General features: G+C 42.8%; 4 protein-coding genes across 5 annotated transcripts; 3 read left to right on the forward strand and 1 right to left on the reverse strand.

Annotated features, from left to right (window-relative positions):
- Positions 1-990: 990 nt before the first annotated feature.
- LOC124646578 (F-box/FBD/LRR-repeat protein At1g13570-like) lies at positions 991-3,817 on the forward strand. 2 transcript variants are annotated; one of them, XM_047186684.1, is made up of 5 exons: positions 991-1,046; positions 1,767-2,684; positions 2,772-2,927; positions 3,015-3,306; positions 3,677-3,817. In XM_047186684.1, the coding sequence occupies exons 2-4, from the start codon at positions 1,797-1,799 to the stop codon at positions 3,279-3,281; spliced, it is 1,311 nt and encodes a 436-aa protein (XP_047042640.1). In that variant the 5' UTR covers positions 991-1,046; positions 1,767-1,796; the 3' UTR covers positions 3,282-3,306; positions 3,677-3,817. The 2 variants fall into 2 exon arrangements, with proteins under 2 accessions (XP_047042640.1, XP_047042639.1); XM_047186683.1 differs by having other exon boundaries at positions 3,729-3,817.
- A 1,805-nt stretch (positions 3,818-5,622) lies between these two features.
- Positions 5,623-8,494, forward strand: LOC124647882 (F-box/FBD/LRR-repeat protein At1g13570-like). The gene is made up of 5 exons (XM_047187741.1): positions 5,623-5,627; positions 6,402-7,350; positions 7,438-7,593; positions 7,681-7,932; positions 8,335-8,494. The coding sequence occupies exons 1-5, from the start codon at positions 5,623-5,625 to the stop codon at positions 8,347-8,349; spliced, it is 1,377 nt and encodes a 458-aa protein (XP_047043697.1). The 3' UTR covers positions 8,350-8,494.
- Positions 8,495-9,716: 1,222 nt separating this feature from the next.
- Positions 9,717-10,874, forward strand: LOC124707970. Its single transcript, XM_047239661.1, has 2 exons — positions 9,717-10,650; positions 10,831-10,874. The coding sequence occupies exons 1-2, from the start codon at positions 9,717-9,719 to the stop codon at positions 10,872-10,874; spliced, it is 978 nt and encodes a 325-aa protein (XP_047095617.1).
- A 5,663-nt stretch (positions 10,875-16,537) lies between these two features.
- LOC124647884 lies at positions 16,538-20,800 on the reverse strand. The gene is made up of 3 exons (XM_047187742.1): positions 20,498-20,800; positions 20,335-20,393; positions 16,538-16,679 (listed from the first exon to the last, which is right to left on the reverse strand). The coding sequence occupies exons 1-3, from the start codon at positions 20,672-20,674 to the stop codon at positions 16,538-16,540; spliced, it is 378 nt and encodes a 125-aa protein (XP_047043698.1). The 5' UTR covers positions 20,675-20,800.
- Between the last annotated feature and the right edge of the window lie 2,450 nt (positions 20,801-23,250).

Raw genomic sequence — 23,250 nt, forward strand, 5'->3', positions numbered from 1 at the left:
TATATTAATTATGTCACCATTCCCCAGTCTCCGTATGTAACCCCTTTTAAAGGTATTTAGGGCTTTAGGCTGGTCACTAAACTTTGCCAGGTGAAAGAATCTCCATATCTAAGAACTCTTGCATACGCAGATTCTGGTTTCTTGATCAATCTCCCAATTTGTTTGGCGAGCATGGCAAGATTAGATGAATGGAAATCCATAAACCCTATGCCTCCATCTTTTTTCGGGCAACATAACTTCTACCATGCTAGCCAGTGCATCCTATTGTTGTTTTCATCATCCCCACCAAAAGTTTGAGATAACATCCATCATTTTTTTGCAAACTCCTTTTGGTATTTGAAATACCGACATGGCATAGACCGGGATGGCTTGAGCCACCGCCTTCGGTAAAGTTATCCTTTTTCCAATGGATAATTGTTTTTCTTTCCAACCACTCATATCGTTGGATTATTTTTTTCCACAAAATGCAAGAAACAATCACTTCGATTTGCTCCCACAAGAACAAGATCTGGTAGTTTTAGTATCTATCTGACAACGCTTCAGTATCGATATGCAAAGTCTCACAGATTTCTGCTCTTACAACCACACTCACCATTTGTCCTGATTTTGCATAATAAGTATCCAACACTTGTTCCAAGCGAGGATAAGGAGTCCTTAGGGAAAAGTAGATGTGCGATGCATTTCCAATTTTTCTGAGAATAATTTTTTTATGATACACCAAAAACTTTAAAATCTGGTGGAGAAAAAAAAACAAGGCTGATCGCAGCTTGCAGACCTTTGGGCCGGTAAAACACGACCGTGCCAGGCCGGCACGTCCCAGTTCGTCGCCCACCGCCTCGAGCTGCCAAGGGAAAAAAAAAATCACCCACTCACCACTCAGCGATCGTCATCCATTCGCCTGGCCGCCGCCGCATTTTCTCGGTTGGCCGGAGCGGTGCTGTGCCGTGCTGCCTCGCCACGATCAGCACCGGCAGACGCGGCGGCAGAAAGCCGAAACCCAAGGGCGGGGGACAGGAAGAGATCCAAAGCAGCCGCCCAAACCCTAGGTGAGGCCCGTTCGTCTTTCGCTTTCGCCTCGTCACCCGCTCGATTCGGCTTCGCTCCGCCATATTACTCCCCTCGTGCGCTCGCCCTGCCCGCGCCGCGGGTTGGGACACCGTCGGGTGCGATTCGTATGTGATTTCGAGGAATTCTTCCGGGGGTTTTAGGTGTGCTGTACTGCTGTAATTATTGCCATGTTTTTGCTTCTGTTTTCCAACACTGTATATCTCCGGGTGGTGTAAGAGTGTTAGATGGCTAAGTTAACCAGGATTCATGCGCGTCCACAAGAGGCCTATGATTTAGGCAGGTGTGTCCTCTTGTAGGTAAACTGAAATTACAACAATTTTCTCAATGTGGTGCAGATTGTGTTGTAGTTTTAGCCGAGAATTGTAATCCCAATATTGTGACCCAATTTTTACCAACAATGTGGTGCAGATTATGTTGAGATGTCGGACCAATTAAAGTAGTGTCAGTTAATCTTTTCCAGGTGTTTAACAGAAATGCTCATCTGATTACTATGAACTGCCGTGCTAGATTTCAAATTGTACATTTTGTTTCTTCCTTAAAATCATTTTTTCTAAATATTTTCTTTACAATGGTAGTATATCATATCAAAAAGAGGAGTCAAATTACGGATTGTCTAATTTTTGTCCTGTCTCTGTTGTCCCCTTATAATGTGTGGAATGTTAGAGATTTATAGGTTTCCTTTATCAAACTGCGTGCAGGGTCTCGCTCTCACAGTTCAAGCGTACCAAATGGAGCACAAAATTTTTCTTTTCGAGATTGTGGAGCACGAAATTTCCCCAGCGAAGATATGCAAATCTGTTGCAGATGAAGATATAATCACCAACCTACCGGACGCTCTCAAAGACAAAATCCTGTGCTGCTTGCCAATAAAAGAAGCTGTTCGAACTTGCCTCTTGTCAAGGAACTGGAGGTACACATGGGCTTCAATGACCGAACTGGTGTTCAGGAGATCTGATTTTGCTTCAGGAAATGGCAATGCAAAATATGATGCATGCAAGTTTCTTAAGTTCACTGATATGTTTCTCTCCCTGCACAATGGCCCAATTCTGAAGTTTGGACTGAATACTGGGATTGAAATGCTATCCACTGGAGGACACATTTACCGCTGGATGCTTATGTTATCAAGAAATGGAATTAAGGAAATTCATCTTATGACAAGTACATTTGACCGTTACAAGATCCCATCTTGCTTTTTCTTCTGTGATAGACTAGAACATGTGTACCTGCGAGCTTGTATCTTAACTAGTTCACAGTTGCCACTATCTAAAGGCTTCAAACAATTGAGTACTCTCCATCTAGAACATATCTCTGTGCAAGGAAACAGTATAGGGGATTTAGTTGCGAGTTGCCCGAATTTGGAGAAACTTCACCTTGCTAAGTTGATCAGCATGCACCATATCTATATTCATTCAACAAAGCTCAAGATACTAACAATTGAAGGCCAGTTTCAACACCTGAATCTGCATACGCCCTATCTTACTTCTGCAACCATCAAACTGAAACTGCAATCTGAGTTAAATGATGCTTCGACGGCCAGATGCAACTTCAATCTTTCTGAGTTTATTGGTTCTCTTTCAGATGCTGAGACCATTATACTTCATGGGCCGATCTTGGAGGTAAGAAAACTGTGATAGGAAAGTATTCCTTTGGTGCTTATTATTTCACTGTTTCTTAATGTGTTTAGGGAACTCTTGCTATTTCAGTGTGTAGACCATGAATTCTTGATTCTGAAGACGACAGGACTATTCAACCGGCTGACATATATAAGCCTGGAGATCAACCTTGGTAATCTGAAGGAGGCAAATCTTGCTCTCTGCTTATTTCAGCATGCCCCCAACCTCACATGTATCGATCTAATGGTACAGTTGATGAGATCTTTGACTTTGCTAAATATTATAAATCCCAATTGGACCATTGCTCTTGTTAATTTACACTGTACTTTGCAGCTCATTCCCAGGAATCTCATGGTAACCCCAGTGCGTTTCTGGGAATCGATAGATCGTCATGTATGTCTCTTCCAGAAGGTTCATACAGTTGGTATGACCAACTTTACTGGCTCCTTCGCAGAGCTAGGCTTCTTGAAGCTTTTACTTGAAGATGCACCGGTGCTAAGAAAAGTGATAATAAGTGACAAGGGATTGGACAGAGGTGTCTTCCAGAATCTCCTAAAGATGAGAAGAACATCAAAGGAGGCAGAAATAGTGATTGTCTGAGGCTTGTTTCCCCCACCCCGAAAAGGTTCAGCCTATTTTTTTCCCCAGTGAAAGATGTTATTAGTACATTTCTTTCGCTGTTCAGTTACTTACCTTAACATAGGCTCATATTTCATAAGAATCTCTAGAGCTTTCTGTAAAGGAATTGTAGGCATTCTATATGAAAATACCAACACTACCTTCATACATGGCATGCCACTTATCTTTCTTTTATCGTTTTGGATCATATTTGAGATACGCTATGGTTTCATCGGTCAATTTAAAATTGCTTAGTTGACTTCGGGATAATGTGCTGAGGAGAATTATGAGCACGACCATGTTTGTAAAAGATGAGCATATTGTCTAATTGTTTATCTTATACTTCAGTCTTATGAAGACTGTTTTGCTCATGTCAGGTCAATTCTGCGACCCCTGAATTATTTATCTGTACTGTGTTTCTATGGATAGGAGCAGGTCCAATATCTGAAAGAACAAGTCCAATATCTGAAAGCACAGGTCTAGACCACTTAACGGCACCAAACTCGTGCTTGGAACTTCGAAAAAATATACTCTATTTTGGTGCGATCTTGTAAGAAAAGAACCGTGTATTGTGGGCATAAAAACATTAACATTTTTGCATTCAATGTTGAAGTTATTCGATGCCTCATTTTGTGCTGTGAAAACAGTGGTCTCTCCAAGAGTTTCTTGCTTTCTTGTGCCAAAGTTCAGAACAAAAATGTTCCAACTTAACTTGCGCTATGCAGCTTATTGTGGGCATAAAAACATTAACATTTTTGCATTCAATGTTGAAGTTATTCGGTGCCTCATTTTGTGCTGTGAAAACAGTGGTCTCTCCAAGAGTTTCTTGCTTTCTTGTGCCAAAGTTCAGAACAAAAATGTTTCCAACTTAACTTGCGCTATGCAGCTTATCTCCAAAGTTTTCTTTTCACCCTCAGTGTATTCCTATGTTGGCTTAGAGAACTTGACTGCCTTGTCTCTGCCTGCGTGTGTTTTTTGGTTGCTTTTGCCCTTTTCTTTTCCCAACCGGCTTTTCACCCCTTTCCATTGCAAAACGGAAATACCAGGTTCAGTATAATTACAGAGAGAATAGGAGCTAGGGAGCTAGAAACGAGTTGGGACAGTACCAAGGGAATCCACTGCAAACATTCGACGTCACCACTAACCAGAATTCGACAAAACTAACTGGAAGGTCCAAACAGGAACTATAAAGCAAGGAACCCAACTAATTTCCAAGAGACACATAGGGCTTGTTTGGTAGCCTGGGCTCCCTTGGCTCCAGTGTGAGGCGCAATTTTTGGCCCGTTTGGTTTCCTAGGTTCCTCCGCGTGGCTGTATATCACGGTTCTTAAAGCGAGCCACTCCGCGTTCCGGCAGAGCCACTGAGGGGAGATGGCGTGAGGTCTCCATAAAAAGCGACAACGTCGCCGAGGGGACATGGCATGAGGTCGCGCGGAACGGCGAAAAATCGGCGGGATGAATTCGGTCACCGCCCTCAAAATTTTGCTACCGTATATAGGGGTGGCTCTCTCACCGTCAATTCCAAATCCCCCATTCCTCCTATTTCGAGCTCATCCACCCTTCAAGATCTAGCGACAACCTGCATAATGAGGCGACTACTAACAAAGTTCACTATTTATCATATATGCCACTTTGCCTCTTTTTAAGTTCAGCTTGTAACTAGGTCCTTTTTAGAAGCACAATATTTTTATTATTTTCTAGGTTTTTATTTATTAGATTTTTTGTACTTTTTTAAAATTCTCTGGAAGGTTTAAACTCCCTAAAAGCCACAAAAGCTCGCAGGCTAGTACCTTTGTTCTTTTATTTTATACTAGTACAAATGCCCGTGCGTTGCCACGGTTCTCAAATTTTATTTCTCGGTGCAATATATAATTTACAACTTACTTACAAATTTAAAACGCAGCGAATCGACGAAAATGGTGGGTCACTATTTTTCCTCGTAACATGTCAATATAATACATGCAAAACTTCATGTGTATAAAAAAACCACAATATATTTCACAAACCAATAAGATTCTTTCTCGTTTAAAGCATATTTTGACAACCGATATAAATATGAAATAAGCACTCTACTAATATATTTGTATAAGTAAATATATCTACTCCTTAGATATTTTGTACACCTAGTATATTGATTCACAAAATGCGTTGACGTGAGGTTAGTATCCATCCAAGGTGGCATCATTAGAGAGAAGGTTCATCGAAGCCATCAAGACACCAAATAAATCCGGGTAACAATCCACCCAAGGTGTAGGTGTTAAATGCCCGAGAATTTCCTTAGATATTTGTACACATAGTATATTGATTCACAAAATGCGTTGACATGGGGTCAGTATCCATCCAAGCTGGCATCATTGCTAGGGTACTCAGTATTTCCTTGCCCCACATATAAAGGCACATAATATTTTGAAATAATAAAACTGTTTTTACATAAAATACAATTTAATAAAAATCTATAATTTGACATTATATATAGACAAAACAACAAAGCAATTATCTCTTATTGACTAAGATTTAACTTAGCTGCTGCCTTAAACATAACATCAATAAATAGGTTTTACATACATCACCCCTGCAATATACGATTTCGTATGACTGTTGTTAGACCTATTAGTCGGCCCATTATGCTTGATTTGGTCATGCCTCTGTTACATTTTCTCACTCGTGCCATTCCATGGCGGCATTTCTAAACATTTCTTATTTTCCACAACAAAAATCTCCTTTTAGTGATATCTTTTCCATGCCACGACATTTGAGGAAGATAATCTTGTCTCTTTTTTCTCTTCAATTGCCCATCCTGCCCCTTTACTCATGCTAGAACGGTAAGAAAAGGAGTAAAAACAGTAATAGCTCCCTTGTGTTTCCACAAAATAAACATATATAGTTTAAGAAATCTTAGCATGAGACCAGAACACATGGTCCATTATTTCTTCATCTCCATTAATGTTTCAAATTGTACATTTTGTTTCTTCCTTGAAATCATTTTTTCTAAATATTATCTTTACAATGGTAGTATATCATACCAAAAGAGGAGTCAAATTACGGATTGTCTAATTTCTGTCCTGTCTCTGTTGTCCCCTTATAATGTGTGGAATGTTATAGGTTTCCTTTATCAAACTGCGTGCAGGGTCTCGCTCTCACAGTTCAAGCGTACCAAATGGAGCACAAAATTTTTTTTTTCGAGATTGTGGAGCACGAATTTTCCCCAGCGAAGATATGCAAATCTGTTGCAGATGAAGATATAATCACCAACCTACCGGAGGCTCTCAAAGACAAAATCATGTGCTGCTTGCCAATAAAAGAAGCTGTTCGAACTTACCTCTTGTCAAGGAACTGGAGGTACACATGGGCTTCAATGACCGAACTGGTGTTCAGGAGATCTGATTTTGCTTCAGGAAATGGCAATACGAAAGATGATGCATGCAGGTTTCTTAAGTTCACTGATATGTTTCTCTCCCTGCACAATGGCCCAATTCTGAAGTTTGGACTGAATACCCTTGGGACTGAAATGCTATCCACTGGAGGACACATTTACCGTTGGATGCTTATGTTATCAAGAAATGGAATTAAGGAAATTCGACTGAGGACAAGTAAATATAACACTTACAGGATCCCATCTTGTTTTTTCTCCTGTGACGGACTAGAATGTGTGTACCTGAGAGCTTGTACTTTGACTAGTTCACAGCTGCCACCACTATCTAAAGGCTTCAAACAATTGCACATTCTTCATCTAGAATACATCTCTGTGCAAGGAAACAGTTTAGAGGATTTAGTCACGAGTTGCCCGAATTTGGAGAAACTTCACCTTTTGAAGTTGATCAGCATGAACCATATCAATATTCATTCAACAAAGCTCAAGATACTAACAATTGAAGGCCAGTTTCAACACCTGAATCTGCATACGCCGTATCTTATTTCTGCAACCATCAAACTGATATTGCAACCTGACTTAAATGATGCTTCAACGGCCAGATGCAACTTCAATCTTTCTCAATTTATTGGTTCTCTTTCAGATGCTGAGAACATTACACTTCATGGGCGGATCTTGGAGGTAAGGAAACTGTGATAGGAAAGTATTCCTATGGTGCTTATTATTTCACTGTTTCTTAATGTGTTTAGGGAACTCTTGCTATTTCAGTGTGTAGACCATGAATTCTTGATTCTGAAGACGACAGGACTATTCAACCGGCTGACATATATAAGCCTGGAGATCAACCTTGGTAATCTGAAGGAGGCAAATCTTGCTCTCTGCTTATTTCAGCATGCCCCCAACCTGCGATGTATCGATCTAATGGTACAGTTGATGTGATCTTTGACTTTGCTACATATTATAAATCCCAATTGGACCATTGCTCTTGTTAATTTACACTGTACTTTGCAGCTCATTCCCAGGAATCTCATGGTACCCCCAGTGCGTTTCTGGGAATCGATAGATCGTCATGTATGTCTCTTCCAGAACGTTCATACAGTTGGTATGACCAACTTTACTGGCTCCTTCGCAGAGCTAGGCTTCTTGAAGCTTTTACTTGAAGATGCACCGGTGCTAAGAAAAGTGATAATAAGTGACAAGGGATTGGACAGAGGTGTCTTCCAGAATCTCCTAAAGATGAGAAGAACATCAAAGGAGGCAGAAATACGGAAAATCAAATCTGATCTCGGGTGCATATGCACCCGGTATGTATAAAACATATTTCCAAACCGTAAAAAATTTAGGAAAAAAATTTAGCATGTAGAGGGACATGTTCTATGTGTGCACGTAAATTTTCACCTAAAACCAACATTTTTTGTACCCTGTGTAAAAAAGGCAAATAATGCCTCAAAGAATAGACTATTTTAGCACCTAAGATTTATCTTTTTTGCACAAGGCATGAAACATATCGGTTTTTGCTGAAACAACTTTGTAAGCATGTAACATGTCAAGGTATACACAAAGAATTTTTATTTGTATTTTTCTAACATTTTTCAATATATTTAATATGCGTTTCAAATAAAGGGTGCATATGCACCCGGGTGTAGAAACACCCTGTCCGCCGAAATAGTGATTCTCTGAGGCTTGTTTCCCCCACCCCGAAAAGGTTCAGCCTATTTTTTTTCCCAGTGAAAGATGTTATTAGTACATTTCTTTCGCTGTTCAGTTACTTACCTTAACATATGCTCAGATTTCATAAGAATTTCTAGAGCTTTATGTAAAGGAATTGTAGGCATGTCACTTACCTTTCTTTTATCATTTTGGATCATATTTGAGATACAATGCTATGGTTTCATCGGTCAATTTTAAATTGCTTAGTTGACTTCGGGATAATGCACTGAGGAGAATTCTGAGGACGACCATGTTTGTAAAAGATGAGCATATTGTCTAATTGTTTATCTTATACTTCAGTCTTATGAAGACTGTTTTGCTCATGTCAGGTCAATTCTGCCACCCCTGAATTATTTATCTGTACTGTGTTTCTATGGATATCAGCAGGTCCAATATCTGAAAGCACAGGTCCAGACCACTTAACGGCACCAAACTCGTGCTTGGAACTTCGAAAAACTCTACTCTATTTTGGTGCGATCTTGTAAGACAAGAACCGTGCATTGTGGGCATAAAAACATTAACATTTTTGCATTCGATGTTGAAGTCTCCAAGAGTTTCTTGCTTTGTTGTGCCAAAGCTCAGAATAAAAATGTTTCCAACTTAACTAGCTTATCTCCAAAGTTTTATTTTCTGTTGACTTAGAGAACTTGACTGCCTCGTTTCTTCCTGCGTGTGTTTTTTGGTTGGTTTTGTCCTTTTCTTTTCTTTTCCCAACCAGCTTTTCACCCCTTTCCATTGCAAAACGGAATTACCAGGTTCAGTATAATTACAGAGAGAATAGGGAGTAGGGAGCTAGAAACGAGTATAATTACCAGGTCCCAACTCGTTTCATTGAGGAAATTCTTTGTCAGTTGCAACCTATGCGTAATTGAGGAAATCTTAATCGTAACTCGTGTGCAATTCGCGGGCTAGCATGAATCACCAGTCATGACACAATCCTCCGAGAGTGAGTGAGATTCAGTTAGCAAAACCGAGTGGAAAAAAATTCAAGAGATTCGGGATTAGAATTACTTAGGTTTTGGTGAGGGCTGCAATCTAAATTGGTACAACGTTCACATAACTTACAAGATGTAAAAGAGAGCACCAATTTGAAAGTAGTGGAGATGAAGACTAATGGCATAAAAATCAAAAGAAAGCAAAAGCAAAAGGCCCGAAAAGAAAAGCAAATGATGCCTCCCAGGCTCCCAGCTCTTCATCAAAAGCAAGCAAGGAATCGATCTGGGGTTGCTTTGTCCTCCCAGACTCCTCTGATCTCGCAGCACTCAATTAGTCACATTCTTGCCACTCTAGATCAGTTGTATCAACTTCCACTCACTTCGTCTTCTTGCAACAGGGCAATGGCGCTCTCAGGCCCTCACCTAGCCGTCCTGCTCGCTTTGTGCGCATTCGCCATGGCGCAGCCGGCCGCCGGCGCCAACGTGTCGATCACGACGTGCCGGTCCTTCTGCGGCAACATCACGGTGGACTACCCGTTCGCGCTCCACCCGGGGTGCGGCCACGCCGGGTTCCGCGACCTGCTCTTCTGCATCGACCGCGTGCTCATGCTGCACCTCCCCTCGGGCTCCTACCGCGTCCTCGACATCGACTACGCCTACCGCGGCCTCACCCTGCACGACCCGGCCATGTCCGACTGCCGCGCCCTCGACCGCTCCCCGGCCGGCCGCGGCAACGGCTTCGTCGTCGAGCCGTGGCGCGCGCCGTACCTGGCTCCGGACCCGGACAACGTGTTCCTCCTCCTCGGCTGCCGCGCCAGCTCGCCGCTCTTCCAGGGCTTCCCCGACCGCCACCTGCCGTGCCGGAACGTGTCCGGGATGGGCTGCGCCGACTACTCCGGCTGCCCAGCCTGGGACGACTACTACGACGACGGGCGCCGGAGGCCCTCGGGGGCGGCGTACGGGACGGCCGTGCCGCCAGAGTGCTGCGCGGTGTCGTGGGGCGCCATCCGGTCGGTGAACGTCAGCCGGCTCCAGTGCGAGGGGTACAGCAGCGCTTACAGCCTCGCACCCGTGCGCGCGGCGGAGGGGGCCGGCGGGTGGGCGTACGGCATCAGGGTGGCGTGGCAGCTGCCGGAGGCCAACCGGGGGTTCTGCGGCGCCTGCCGCGCCACGGGCGGGGTGTGCGGGCACGACGAGGGGAGCCACGCCGACCTGTGCCTCTGCGGCGACTGGAACTCCACCTCCAACTGCGACTCCTCGTCGGACTCCGCGCGGTCCAGCGCCGCGGCGCCTGGCACCGCCGCTGCGTCTCTCTTCTTGGCAGTTCTTGTCTCAGGTAAACTTCGTTCCATTTTTGTTGATAGAAATCCAGTTCTTGGCAGTTCTTTATTTTACCATGCATATTGCAACCTTGATCATTAAAGTCATCATATACACAGATCAGAGCTGTGATCTAGTGTCAGGTTTGTCCTTTGAATTTCAGTTGATGACACAGATGTCGCTAACTTTGGTGCAGGATTGTCTTCTCTCTGGTTGTACGGATCAATGGCAAATATCTGAAGGGAGTGATCCTTGTGATGGCTTGATGTTTGATCGAACAGAGATTCGTTGTTTTTGCCGCCATAGTTTGATACAGTTACTTCCGGCAAGCGTTGGTGCACTTGTGCCATATTCATTTCATACCTTTGATTAGACAAAACTAATGTTAATGAAATGTTATCTGCTCATCTCTTACGTCCCACGTACTCCCTCCGTCCCATATGGATCTTGTTTAAGATTTTCTAAATTAAGATATATCCGAACACTAAAAAGTATTTTAATATATCCGAATTTTGATGAACTTTTGACATGTTTGATGCGACGGAGCGAGTAATATACTTGTTACAAAGAAAAACGAAGCTTGTTATGAAAGTCTCGGTCATAAGAGCCAACGGATCTATTATCTGCACCAGCGATTATTTTACCAGAGATCTGTGCCATATTACAAAGTACATTACGGACTGATTACTTGCATGAATACAACTCGATGCAATGAGAAAATTATAATCGTCTTTTGTTAGAAATAAATTCCCTGAAAATACAAATAATTTGTACTTACACATAACACTGGGCAAATATTTTTTATTTTTGGCGGAAAGATGTTGTATTTATAGCGTTTCACGTGTGGCATGTGTCTACCCATCTACCCGCCACTATGCTCAACTAAGTTTCATATAGGGCTTATAAAATGGCAGAGAAGTCATATCTTCCTTTACCTCCACATCATCTAGAGACGACAATATCTATAACATGTACCGTCACTATGCATTATCTCTTGTATATTGAATAATTAAATTTGAGTATGAAATTACATATGTACATGGACGGATGGGTATGGATGCTATCTGTACCATTGATATGCTGCCATGCTGGTGGTGCTTTAAGATTTGAAGAAATGAGCAACGGGAGAAACATTTTCTATCTTTTTTCGAATTGTGCCAAAACACAAGTAGCCCCCACGAGAACAGGCCTAAAGCCATCAATCACGCAAGTCCATCATACCAATATTGCTAACAACAAATCTAGTCTACTCATTCCTACGATGGGAGCTGGTGGTGGGTGCGGGGCTAAGAGAAAATTGTCTTATCTTCTTTTCTAACAGATCATCTTTTAGCTAAGAGAAGAAAAAACACCCCCTCCTCCTCCCCCCACCCTAACTTTGCAAAATTGAGACCACCCCTTAGCTAAGAGAAGATAAACTCAGCCCCTCCCCCCACCCCAACTTAGCAAGAAAATTACTTGACAGCTCTAAGAGAAGGCTGACTCATCCAATTATACAAGCCCTTAGATCGCATTCTTTGTGTCATATTTCATCGGTGTTAGAGGTTTCTAGAGGTCGTTAAGTTTGTTTATGGGGTAACTTCACCATGTTAGAGATGTTCAATTTGTTATTTTTATATTTGCCACTTTTACAGAGACAAGGACAAGAATGTGGGAGGTGTATCTTGTTGGCTCTTATTTGTTCATCTTTTATAATTACAAAAAAACCATGAATGATAAGATAACAGGGAGTCCTTGCACCAAAATGTGATGAAGTTGGAATAGAATTTCGTTTGGGACTTCGGGACCAAGGGAAGAATGAACTCACCTATGCCAACTTGATTGCAACTACCTTGTGGGTCCCACACCCAGGGTGGGAGGGGGGGGGGGGTGAGCAACTTAACCGTAGGGAGACTAGGTCAGGGGATCCCATCCTTTTGTTTTAGCTTAATAGGTTGTTTTCTTCGCAATCAGCTGACTTTTTTTTGGCGAAATATGCTATTTTTTTTTCTCCGGAAGACATGCTTTTGTGGAGAATTGGTCGATTTTTGTTCTCCCAGTTGCATTGTTTAATCCCCACCAATTTCACATTTCAAAAATATAAATCATCATACTTGAAATGTGTAACTCTATTTATTTGTACGTTTTACTTCTGCTTGTTTTTAAACTATATCTGACATGTTGTGCTTAAAATAAAACTAACCGCACATATTAGGATGTGACATGTGTGTACTTACAATGTAGGGGCCTGTTTGGATTGTGGCCAGAGGCTACCTTACCAAAATCTTGGCGTTGACTGGAAGTATAGGCCAGCCTTTGGATTGAAGCCCATCTAGCCGAGCCACACCAAAATATTGGCCGCGCAGTTCAGATTTCACGCCATGCGCGGGCGAAACAGGGGCGAGCAAATCCTTGACCAAAATATTGGCACGCCCTGGATTTGGCGTGGCTAGTCTGGGCGTCAACCAAACAGACCCTAGACACCAATTTTATTTTACTTGTTTCCTGTATTACTATATATGTTTCAATATTTTTTTTTCTCTTTTAGAACTTTATTTGGCTGGTTGTACTTTTAAAGATACACTGGTCGCATACTCTTAGAATGTGCAACTTCTATGGTGCAACATATGTGCTTATAGCATGCAAACTGCTCTCTGTCCTACTCAATATGTTTATGATAATTGACTTTGGTCTTTAAAATTTATTTGGCATGTTGCAATTTAAATATACACTAGGTGCACAATCTCAAAATGCCAACCATATGCTTTTGTAATGTGCAAATGATTTGTATGATACTTAATATATTTTTCTAAATTTTGCGCATTCTAAGAAAATTCTGGCCAGCTATTTTTCCTCATATTTTCAGTTGACTGGCGAGTATGAAAATTCCAATCGAGTGCAAACGAGTCTGACCCTTTTTTGTAGGAGTAATTTTTGTCTCAAGAAAATCTCAGGACTTTTTTTTGCAAAACACAGTACAATCAAAGACGCTTATACATACGCGCACACACTCACTTCTATGAACGCACACACGCACACCCTACTCCTATGAGCACCTCCAAAAGACTGCGTTGAAGAATTGATCCGGCGGATCTTAAGATTGACGAAGTCACCATAGACGTCTCGTTGTCGATGGGAACTTCGCCTTCCACTGAAGAAAATATTTTACCTTTATGAAACACCAAAGTGTTAAATCTTGAATTTGAACTCATCCAACCTTATGTTGGTTTCAAGCAAATCTCACGACTTGCGCACATGTAAATGCTCAGGGGACCATGTTCAGTATAGTAGCACGGGTTGTTTTTTAATGAAACGTTACCCATACAAATATGCGTTCTAGCATCCACACGTGAGTTTCTAATTTTATTTTAACCGCAACTTTTTTCCATTTTCAAGACTATAGAGGAAAAAAAAATTCTTAAAGCTGGAATTACGATTACAGAGTCCTACACTAATACATGTCTTGTACTCCAAGGCTTCTATTATCTTGGGTCTTCGTTAACCCGTTGGGTCTCCTCCATTTTAAGAGTACCACTAGCTAGAGATCGATCTTCACGAAGGTTTAGGTCTCCTCCATTTAGAGGTACCACTAGCTAGAGATCGATCTTCGTGAAGGCAAATTTTATTCCGTACAATGTACGTACGGTTGACATGTGTGAGCCCCTCATGACATGCTGTCCAACGTGAGTACGAACGAGATGAGCTCTAGTACTTGCATCCACCTACGTAAAACAATGTACATTCGGCCAAGTGCGTACATGCATACGCGTTTGGCCGCACATACAACGAGTACATGTATAGAAGTACAATCACACACACAAGCAAATACACGTACTGTCATGCCAACGAGAAAGTACAGATACATAAATACAGTTACACACACCAACAAGTACATGTAAAGAAGTACAGTCACGCACACGAGTAAGTACGGGTAAATCACGCACACGAGCAAGTACATGTACAAAAGTACACTCACGTACACGAATAAATACTGATACAGAAGTATAGCCGCACACAGAAGCAAATAATGGTACAAAATTACAATCACATACACGAGAAAGTACTGATACAGAAGTCGCGACACAAGCAAATACGGGTACAATAGCGCACAAGAGCAAGTATAGTTACTGAGCAAAGGAGAAAACTATACCAGATACACTTAAAACAGAAATACTTATCAGTTCAAACACGAGCTCACTTAGGTACACACCTCGAGTACAACTATACTAGTATTAAAAGTACAGAAAAAAGTATCTCAAAACCTATCAACGTGAGATCTAATTTTGAAGACTCGATGCGAGGATCTCGAAAGTGAAAACGGATCGTAATTTTATTTGAAGTTACGATTCTCAAGATATTTTATTTTAAAAAACGAATCTAAAAATAAAGAGAAAAGCTGAGACAATCCACCCTTCCCTCTCGGTCTCTCCTCCTCATCTACAACTTGCTTTGTCTTACGGCACATGGCGAGTGGGAAGATCACTTTCTAGGAATTTTCTGACACCACAACACGTCATTTGTCACATACAAAGCGAGTTGCCTTCTCTTTACGAAGGCCGGTCTTTTTTTTAGAGAATTTGTCATCTTGGTCATCTGGAATATCTCCATGTCATAACAGTAGGCCATAGAACTAGTCGCGTTGAATCCAATCCATCTTAGATGTTTTTAAACTTGGGGCCTTAGTCCAGCTTTATTTTAAATTAATAAAGCCATGAAACCGTCCTTAGAGGTAGCTAGAAGTCCTATCCTTGAAGAACAAAAGAGAGACTAGCATTCATCCAGGTTAAAGTAAGTTAGGCAAATATTAGTTACTCCTCAATCATTCTCTAAGAGTGGCGAGCCAGGGCACCAGTAACATGGCCGATAATCTTTACTATTAAATAGGAGTTGGTCGTTTGACACTCAACGCACTTTGATGGTCGTCATTGAAGACATCATGTCCGTCCAATTTTTCAATAGTAGATCTTGTACGTACGTCTCAACTTGAAACAAATAACGGTGTAGTGCCACCGCAAACAAGCCTCTCCGCCCGCCCAGCGCCCTCTCCCGTCGCCCCAAACCTTTCATCCACCCCGTTTTCTTTCCTTTCTCCTCCGCAGGGTGAGGCGGCGCTAGGGTTGGGTCGACGCTCCCCACCTCAAGCTCCCACGCTGTCGCGAGGAGAAAATATAGACATCGGATCAACTCAGACCTCTCGCGCAGCATCACGCCAATCCTTCCGGCGAGCTGCACCACCCCTTCGCCGACCACCGCCAGGAGCTGAACGACTGTCTCATCAGGGGTCGCTCCTCCGTGATGCAAGATTCTCTATGGCATGTTCCTCCTCAACACGCAGGCGATCCGTTCTCCACCTGCTGGCGTCATCCTCCGCGATGCAGGATTAGGCTCTCGCCCAATCGCCTGAGAACTGCAGGTGCTCACTGATGGGATCTTCCCTGTAGGCTCGCATGAATGCCGGCTATGAAATCATTGATCTCCACTTCTCCAGGCCACAACTGCACGCCCGGTCAGGCTATGTGTAATTGTCCGAATTCTTGGATCTCCATGCCGTTGCTGAATCTAGCTTTCTCGTCAATACCGTTCTCCCCTTCAACATTGTCCTTGTTAACATACAGATGTGCAAGGGGCTCAGTGGGTTGCACTACTACACGGTAGGGATTTAGGGGCACTTTGCCCTGAGGCACTTTTCAAAGTGCCCCTAAATACCCTCCTTTAGAGGCACTTTAGCGGCGCGACCCACTGTGTCCGCGCTGGCCATGGACAGGCTTGCAGCGGCGAACAACAGTTATGTCTCACCATCGGACTCCTTCACCGACGATCTGGTTGCGCCACCCAGCTTGTGGCCCAACTCGCGGCAGCTCCAGGTCACCCAGCTGCTCTCCCTGTAAGCCAGCTGCACCTCCAGGTCCACACGTGCCCAACACTTACCCAACAGAAGTACCGGTAAGCACCTCCAGGTCCACATGCGCCCAACACAAGACCTTCTTCCTTGCTCGGCAGGACAGCAGATCACCATGGTTCTTCCAGGCCTCAACTTCTCTCCACCCGAAGAGAAATGAATCATCCCTGAAGAGGAAGGCAACATATTAGGTCAAAATCACACTAATAATAAATATTGTAACTGTAAACAGTGCGAAGAGCAGAAGTTAGTTACAAGTTACACTTACATTAGGGTAGGTGCTTAAATTGCTACACGTCGGCCTCAGGTTTACTGCAACTTGCTCAATAGTCTCAACTGAATAAACAATAGCTGCAAATTAAAAGAAAAGAACTGTTCTAAACCTTTTAATAAGGAAGAAATGATAATGACATTATTGAATCAAAGGATCAGAAGAAGGAAAAGAGAGATGCAGATTAAAAGAAGATAAGAAATGGTGTGGTTCAGTGCACGAAAATTCAGTTTGAAACATTTCCACTATCCATTTTACTACTCCTGTTAGTAGTTTACTAATGCTACAGATATATGCGCAGAACAAACAGGACATGTGCTAATTGTGCAGAATGACGAGTTGCATGCGCTGAACAATTTGCAGGATACAGACCTGATATCTAGCATCATTCAAAGTTCAAAGATCATAGTGATTGAAAGGCTAAGAATAAACTGACATCTATCCTTCAAAAAAAGGGAAACATCTCTATGCCTTAATAAGTTCCATGTGTGTCTGAATAAAAAAGGTGATGCATTCGACTCTCTTCCTTTCCATGTGTATCTGAATAATAAATTTCACTGTATGCAAGCTGATAAACATTTGGCAATGATGTAATGATAGCTCGAGTAGAAATGCACACAATAAATTCTAGCTAATATGATTCAGAAAATGCACACATTAAATTTCAGTTAATATTATTCAGAAAATGCACACAGGAGCCAGAGATTTAACAAATAATGATGATAGAAACCGGCGTGCATTTCATCAGTTTTATGATTTTCAGGAGCCAGAGATTTTCAGGAGTCTAATGATTCACAAATAAGGATGATAAAACCGGCGGGCATGGTCTGAAGAAGGAACACAGATAAGCTCATGGAGTACACCTACAGGTTGTTCACCAACAGGTCGCCTCCGAGCTCATTCACATCTAGAAGACATACTCCAATACTAGAAATATGACAATAAGCTCATGGAGTACTAAGCTAAAGGAACATCTGGTTGATTAAAGTGAATTCAGATACCATCTTCATTATACCACTACTCCAGATTAAAGTGAATTTAAAAGTACAGAAGTGGGTATTTTGCGCAGAATACTCAACAGGTTGTACATTTACATTGAATTACCTTCTCAAGTGGTTGTAATTTAAAAGTGGATTTTATTTAGACTGTAATGTCATCATAGTTTAAAGTATATACTACTACTCCATCACCTTAACGGAGAACTTAAGTATTTATACTCCTACTCCTATAGAAAGTATAAACTCCTACTCAGAAAATAAAGCAACTACTCCATGATAAGCATACAGAACTAGAAAGAACGATTAAATCCAGAACTAGCAAGCTATATTAAGAACAACAAAAGCAAGAAGTATATACTGCAGTATCTAACAGGGAATCGAGTGCATAAGCTAGCTAGCTTCTCATTCACCAAAGTTTATCAAACAGGAAATCTGTGCATACGTGCATACTGCAGTATTTAGGGAGTATTATGTTTATGGCATAAACACAGGAGACGACCAAACTACCATTACTCTGTTGACCGGAGTAGCGGATAATTATACTGCTGCCTTACAAATCAGCCGAGGAACAAAGTGATGCGTCTAAAACACCTGAAGTTATTTGACTCCATTAACACCATGGTCTTGTGACCGCAAGTATTAGAGAGAAAAGAGTGTGAATGAGCTTCTTATTCTGCAGATTCAGAAGTCGTTTCCAACAAATAATTCCATCCTCGAAGGCTAGACAATTTGATGGACATGCAACAACTTCATGTATGTGAATTTACCAGTACCTTCATAACATCTATAGAATACCTAATCATATTCCTTAAAATCATTAAAATATTTTCCATGGAAAAATACTAACAATAATAGGGGCATTTCAGTTTGGCAGCTCAGAGCCATGAATGTTCCCTCATTTTGTCTCATCTCTTGCATTGACTAATTAGTTGTTGATTCTACATTTTTCGCACCCTTTGTTTACAAATAAATGCAAATATTAGGGCTTTAGAGCCTCAAGGTTGAAATAAGATATGCATGTCAATGCTTATAAACAAACACACTTATAATTTCCCAGTATTATCCTCCCCAAAGGTTTTCATTGGAAAATAAAAGGACAACAAGAAGACTATTACCAGGCCATATCTGAGACCTGTGGTAAATGACTTGACCAACTCCAATCCCAGTTTATTCCCATGGTTCCCTTCTCACTGACCCTTCCAAGATTTGCCCTGGCTACAAAAATAACAGCCGCAGTGAGCATAAGCTTCTTTCAATGTACAGTAACAAGGCTATGAACTTATACTGAAAATACGATGACCATAATAAACTTAGGACAAAAATTTAAAAACAAGTGGAATTTCTTATAAACTTTCCCAATGTGCTCTCTCATTCATTCTAGTTATGAAAATCATACCAAACTCTAACATACCTAAGATCCTTAAGAAATATGTGGCGTTTAACCAAAACGCCATTTCTTTTTGGAATGCCAAAGGCATCAACATCAGAGATAAACTGAATATAAATTCTGTATCACTAACATGGCAGTTGACATTTGACAGATTTGACATTTGCAGTTTTGCATAAAAGACATCCTTACTGTTTCATCAGTAAGTTTATACTCCGTATATTCAATAAGACACCTGAGAAAATGGTTGAAGTACTAAACACTTGCCGGAGGACTGATCTCATAACTTTGCCCCTCCCAGTTCGGCACATTGCCACCATGATCAATGACAACAAGGAACGTCTCCCTCTCTCTCACACGCCAATATAATGCCAGTCCATGATTTCTTCGTGAAGCTACGATTGTTGGTACCATCAAGCACAACAGAAGGTGAAAATTTAATTAATGCAGAAAACGAACATTTTAGCATACAGTTGGTAAATATGAGCGCCATCCCAGATGCAATTCCAGACGCAAACGGACGCGTGGTCAAAGTATGTCCACGGGGCGACGCAAACGGACGGTCGCGACCACTTGTGGGCATCCAAAATATGTCGGCCATTGGAGATGCCCTAAGTCTAAGTGCTCATCTATAGTTATCACTATAGTCACTGATAGCTGTCCAAGTAGTAGAATGAAGCCTAAAACTGCTCAATGCTCGGAGTGGTAGATAAATCATGGTGACTAAGAAAAGTACTTGGGAGTATAGAATAAGGGGAGAGATATATGTTTCTGCTCACCTTGCATCTCGAGGAGGGGATAAGCGGAAGGTCTTGTGTCGGTAAGGAGGGCTGGCGAGAGGAGGCCCAAATATGTGGCCGCGCGGGTGCGCCTAGAGGCGTGGCGGTGATGGAGAGCAAGCGGAGGAAGTCTGAGCGGCGTCTCATCGATGCATGGCAGCTTCGGTAGCTACCGGTGGCAGCTGAACCGGCAGGGGAGGCCGTGTTATAGCTAGGAGCACCCAAATCTTATCACAAACAGGATAATTACATTTTCAGGTTATGAGTCGGTGACAACAGACTAAAATCAACCTTGTATGATGTACTCCTACTATCAATAATGTTCTTCAGATCGGCCATACAATGATGTAATCAGAGAAAATAATTACATAGATCATGGGCGAGTACCTAAACAACGGCATCACGAGTATTTCCTTCACCACTTGCTTGAGCTTCTGGTCGTCCAGCTAATCAAGAAACAAAGTAAAGAAAATTGTAACCAACATCCAGATCGTGGGCTTCGAGGACAAGGAGAACAAGGTCAAGATGAAAATCGTAATCGTGATCTTACCTTCTTCTGGCTCTTCTTCTGCTTATTCTGGCCGCCGTCCTGCTCCTTCTTCCGAGCCGGACTGCCGCCCTTCTCCTCCTCACGGACATGGACGTGATCATGCGGTTCGCCACAGATCTCGCCGGACACCAGCCGCTCAACGGACGGGATGGAGGCGGCCGGAGAAGACGAGTTCATGGGAGGAGCGGAGGTATGGGGCGGCGGCGGTGGAGCTATTCATTGGTAGAAGAGGAGTTGAGGGGGGAGCGGAGTGATGCGGCGGCGCCCGCCTCCATCGCCATGGAGGGGGTCAGTAGCGGCGGGGCGGCGGTAGCGGAGGAGACCGTGATTGACCGCCACGATTCTGTTTTTTTTTACCGGGTGTCAATTTAGCATGGTAAATGGGCTTGGGCTGGCGGCGCCGTGGCCTGCCGTTTCCACTTACAGTCATAGGTCGGGTCGGTGTGAACCAAACCATTGGGCTCCAGCTGGACTGGGCCCCCACCTCTCTCTCTCTCACCCTATCCTCGCACGCCCCTCGATCCTCTTCCTCACTGCGATGCCGCCACCGCCTCCGCCGCCGCCGCCTGCTGCAACCCCGGCCGGTACCTGCCGCATCCGCCGCCATCGCTGACCAGTGAAACTCCCGCGTCTCTCCTCTGCCACTTTCCCCGCTGCCACGATGGACGCCCGTGCCCGCACGAGCGCCTACGCGAAACCCTAGCCTCGCAGCTTGGGCTCACCGGCGCTGCTCCGGCTACCTCCCGCCGATACCGGCGCCCCGGAGTGACGCCTCCATGGAACCCTCCGCTGGATCCATGCCTCAGCGCCACCCTACAGCACTCAAGCGCGCGTGCCCGCGAAACCCTAGCCGTGTGGGGCTTGGGCTCGCAACACGGTGCCCACGCCCGCGCCTCCACTACTCCCCTTCGTCGACCACGAGCTTCCCTGCCTCCCTAGTCTCTTGCTACCCGACGTCGACGACTACAACCTGTTCCTGTCGCCTGGGTGGCCGGGACCTCTCCCCACCGTGGTACGGTGATAGGCTACGGATACCCCCCCCCCGTCTTCTTCAGCGACCTCGATGGCTTCATCCACGATTACAACTACCACTGTAAGCTATTTCTTCTCCCTTCAATCTCCCTTGTGCACTGTGATGGTTCGCCCAACGAGCTGTAGTTAGTTCTAGGTTTAGGACTATGGTGTTGTTCGCCTGAACAAGTCATGTGTCGTCATGTTGCTGTACATGGCCGTGGTGATGTTCTAATTAGGTTCTACCTGCTGGTATATATCCCTGTTTTCTCAGTTTTCCGCTATTAACTTGTGTTTTATTCTCCTACGTGATAGGATCATATCATAGGTAGGGAGACATTATGCATGGGAGGGTGAGAAAGTTTACCGAAGAGGGCTGCATCCATATGACAAATAAGTTTTGTTCTTCCCTTCAGAATGATACATATATCCAAGGTTTTTGATCCGCCAGCCCTCTAGCTGGGTGTGGCGAATTTTCGGACAAAACCTGATGCATCGTCGACTGATGCCTGACATCACTTTTTGGCCGGCGTTCTGAACTGGCCTTGGTAATTGTTTATAATCTGTTACATTCTCTAGACTCTTTGCATAATATCCATGTAGGCAGCTAATTGTTTTGTTCGGTTGTTTTATAATGAGCTGATGATCTGTATAGAGCGAGCCATTTCTGTTCTTGATTAATTAATCTGGTAGATTTAAGTACTGAACACACCAGGAACTTGGAGGAGTCCAGTAACCAGAGTCCTAGGACATATACACTACTAATGGATCAGTTAATCGAGGTAGTATTAATTAGTGAGAGAAGCAATTTTGTTGTCATGACAGGCTAGACTAGGATTCTTAATATTACCTGTTTTTTAGGCTTGAGGTTTCTTCAAAAAATATACCAGAAGGATTTTTTTTCAAAAACATACTTTGAAATTCTAATAGTGTTAAGATACATGTAAATATGTATACATACCTTGAAAGCTTCTTTAGGCGTTAAGGTTCCTACAGCATACATGATGTTGCAATATATAACTTCATTGCATGTAGTACTACCTTCTTATTTTTTTAACTGTGCATACATGGAACCTCAGAGTTGGCCGTGGTGAACTTAAGGGACGATGAACTGGGCCATGTTTTGGAACTTCTGCCACATCATCAGCTCGGGCTCTCCTTCTCAACCACCTCATGAAGATTTTCTGCATACTAAGATTAATGATTACGTTTTGATATATTTATGTTCCTTATTGGACTTCGTAGTAGAGTAATATTCCTTTTTTCTAAATATTTGGCAATGGACCCCTTTTTTTTATTAAAACTACTAATAAGTAATAGTATATCGGATGCAAGGTTTAAATAGCTAGCTATTGCTTTTCTAGACCTTGAAAGTCACGCTATGACACCACCCTGTACCACTATTGGATATGACCCCTATAGCACCAAATAGTTGTGTCATTTGCATTGGCGCGAAAGCAGCTCTAGCTAGCGCTATTTCGTAAGCAGACATGGTCAAAAACAACAGACAGTTTCTAATTGTAACTATAAACTTAGGCTATAATATATGAGTATATGACCATGTCAATTGAAAAACAGAAAGCCTAAAAGGATAGCATTCAAACTTGTGACATTGGTTTATTGATACCATGGATATTACTAAAACCTCATATGATTTAGGATGCATAGCTGAAGGGACTGTACATACATGGGTTCAGGCTTTTAGATTTTGTGTGGAGTGAAAATCTCGGATTTCTTTAATA

Source organism: Lolium rigidum, chromosome 4 (genome assembly GCF_022539505.1).
Source record: "Lolium rigidum isolate FL_2022 chromosome 4, APGP_CSIRO_Lrig_0.1, whole genome shotgun sequence".
Classification (NCBI taxonomy): domain Eukaryota; kingdom Viridiplantae; phylum Streptophyta; class Magnoliopsida; order Poales; family Poaceae; genus Lolium; species Lolium rigidum.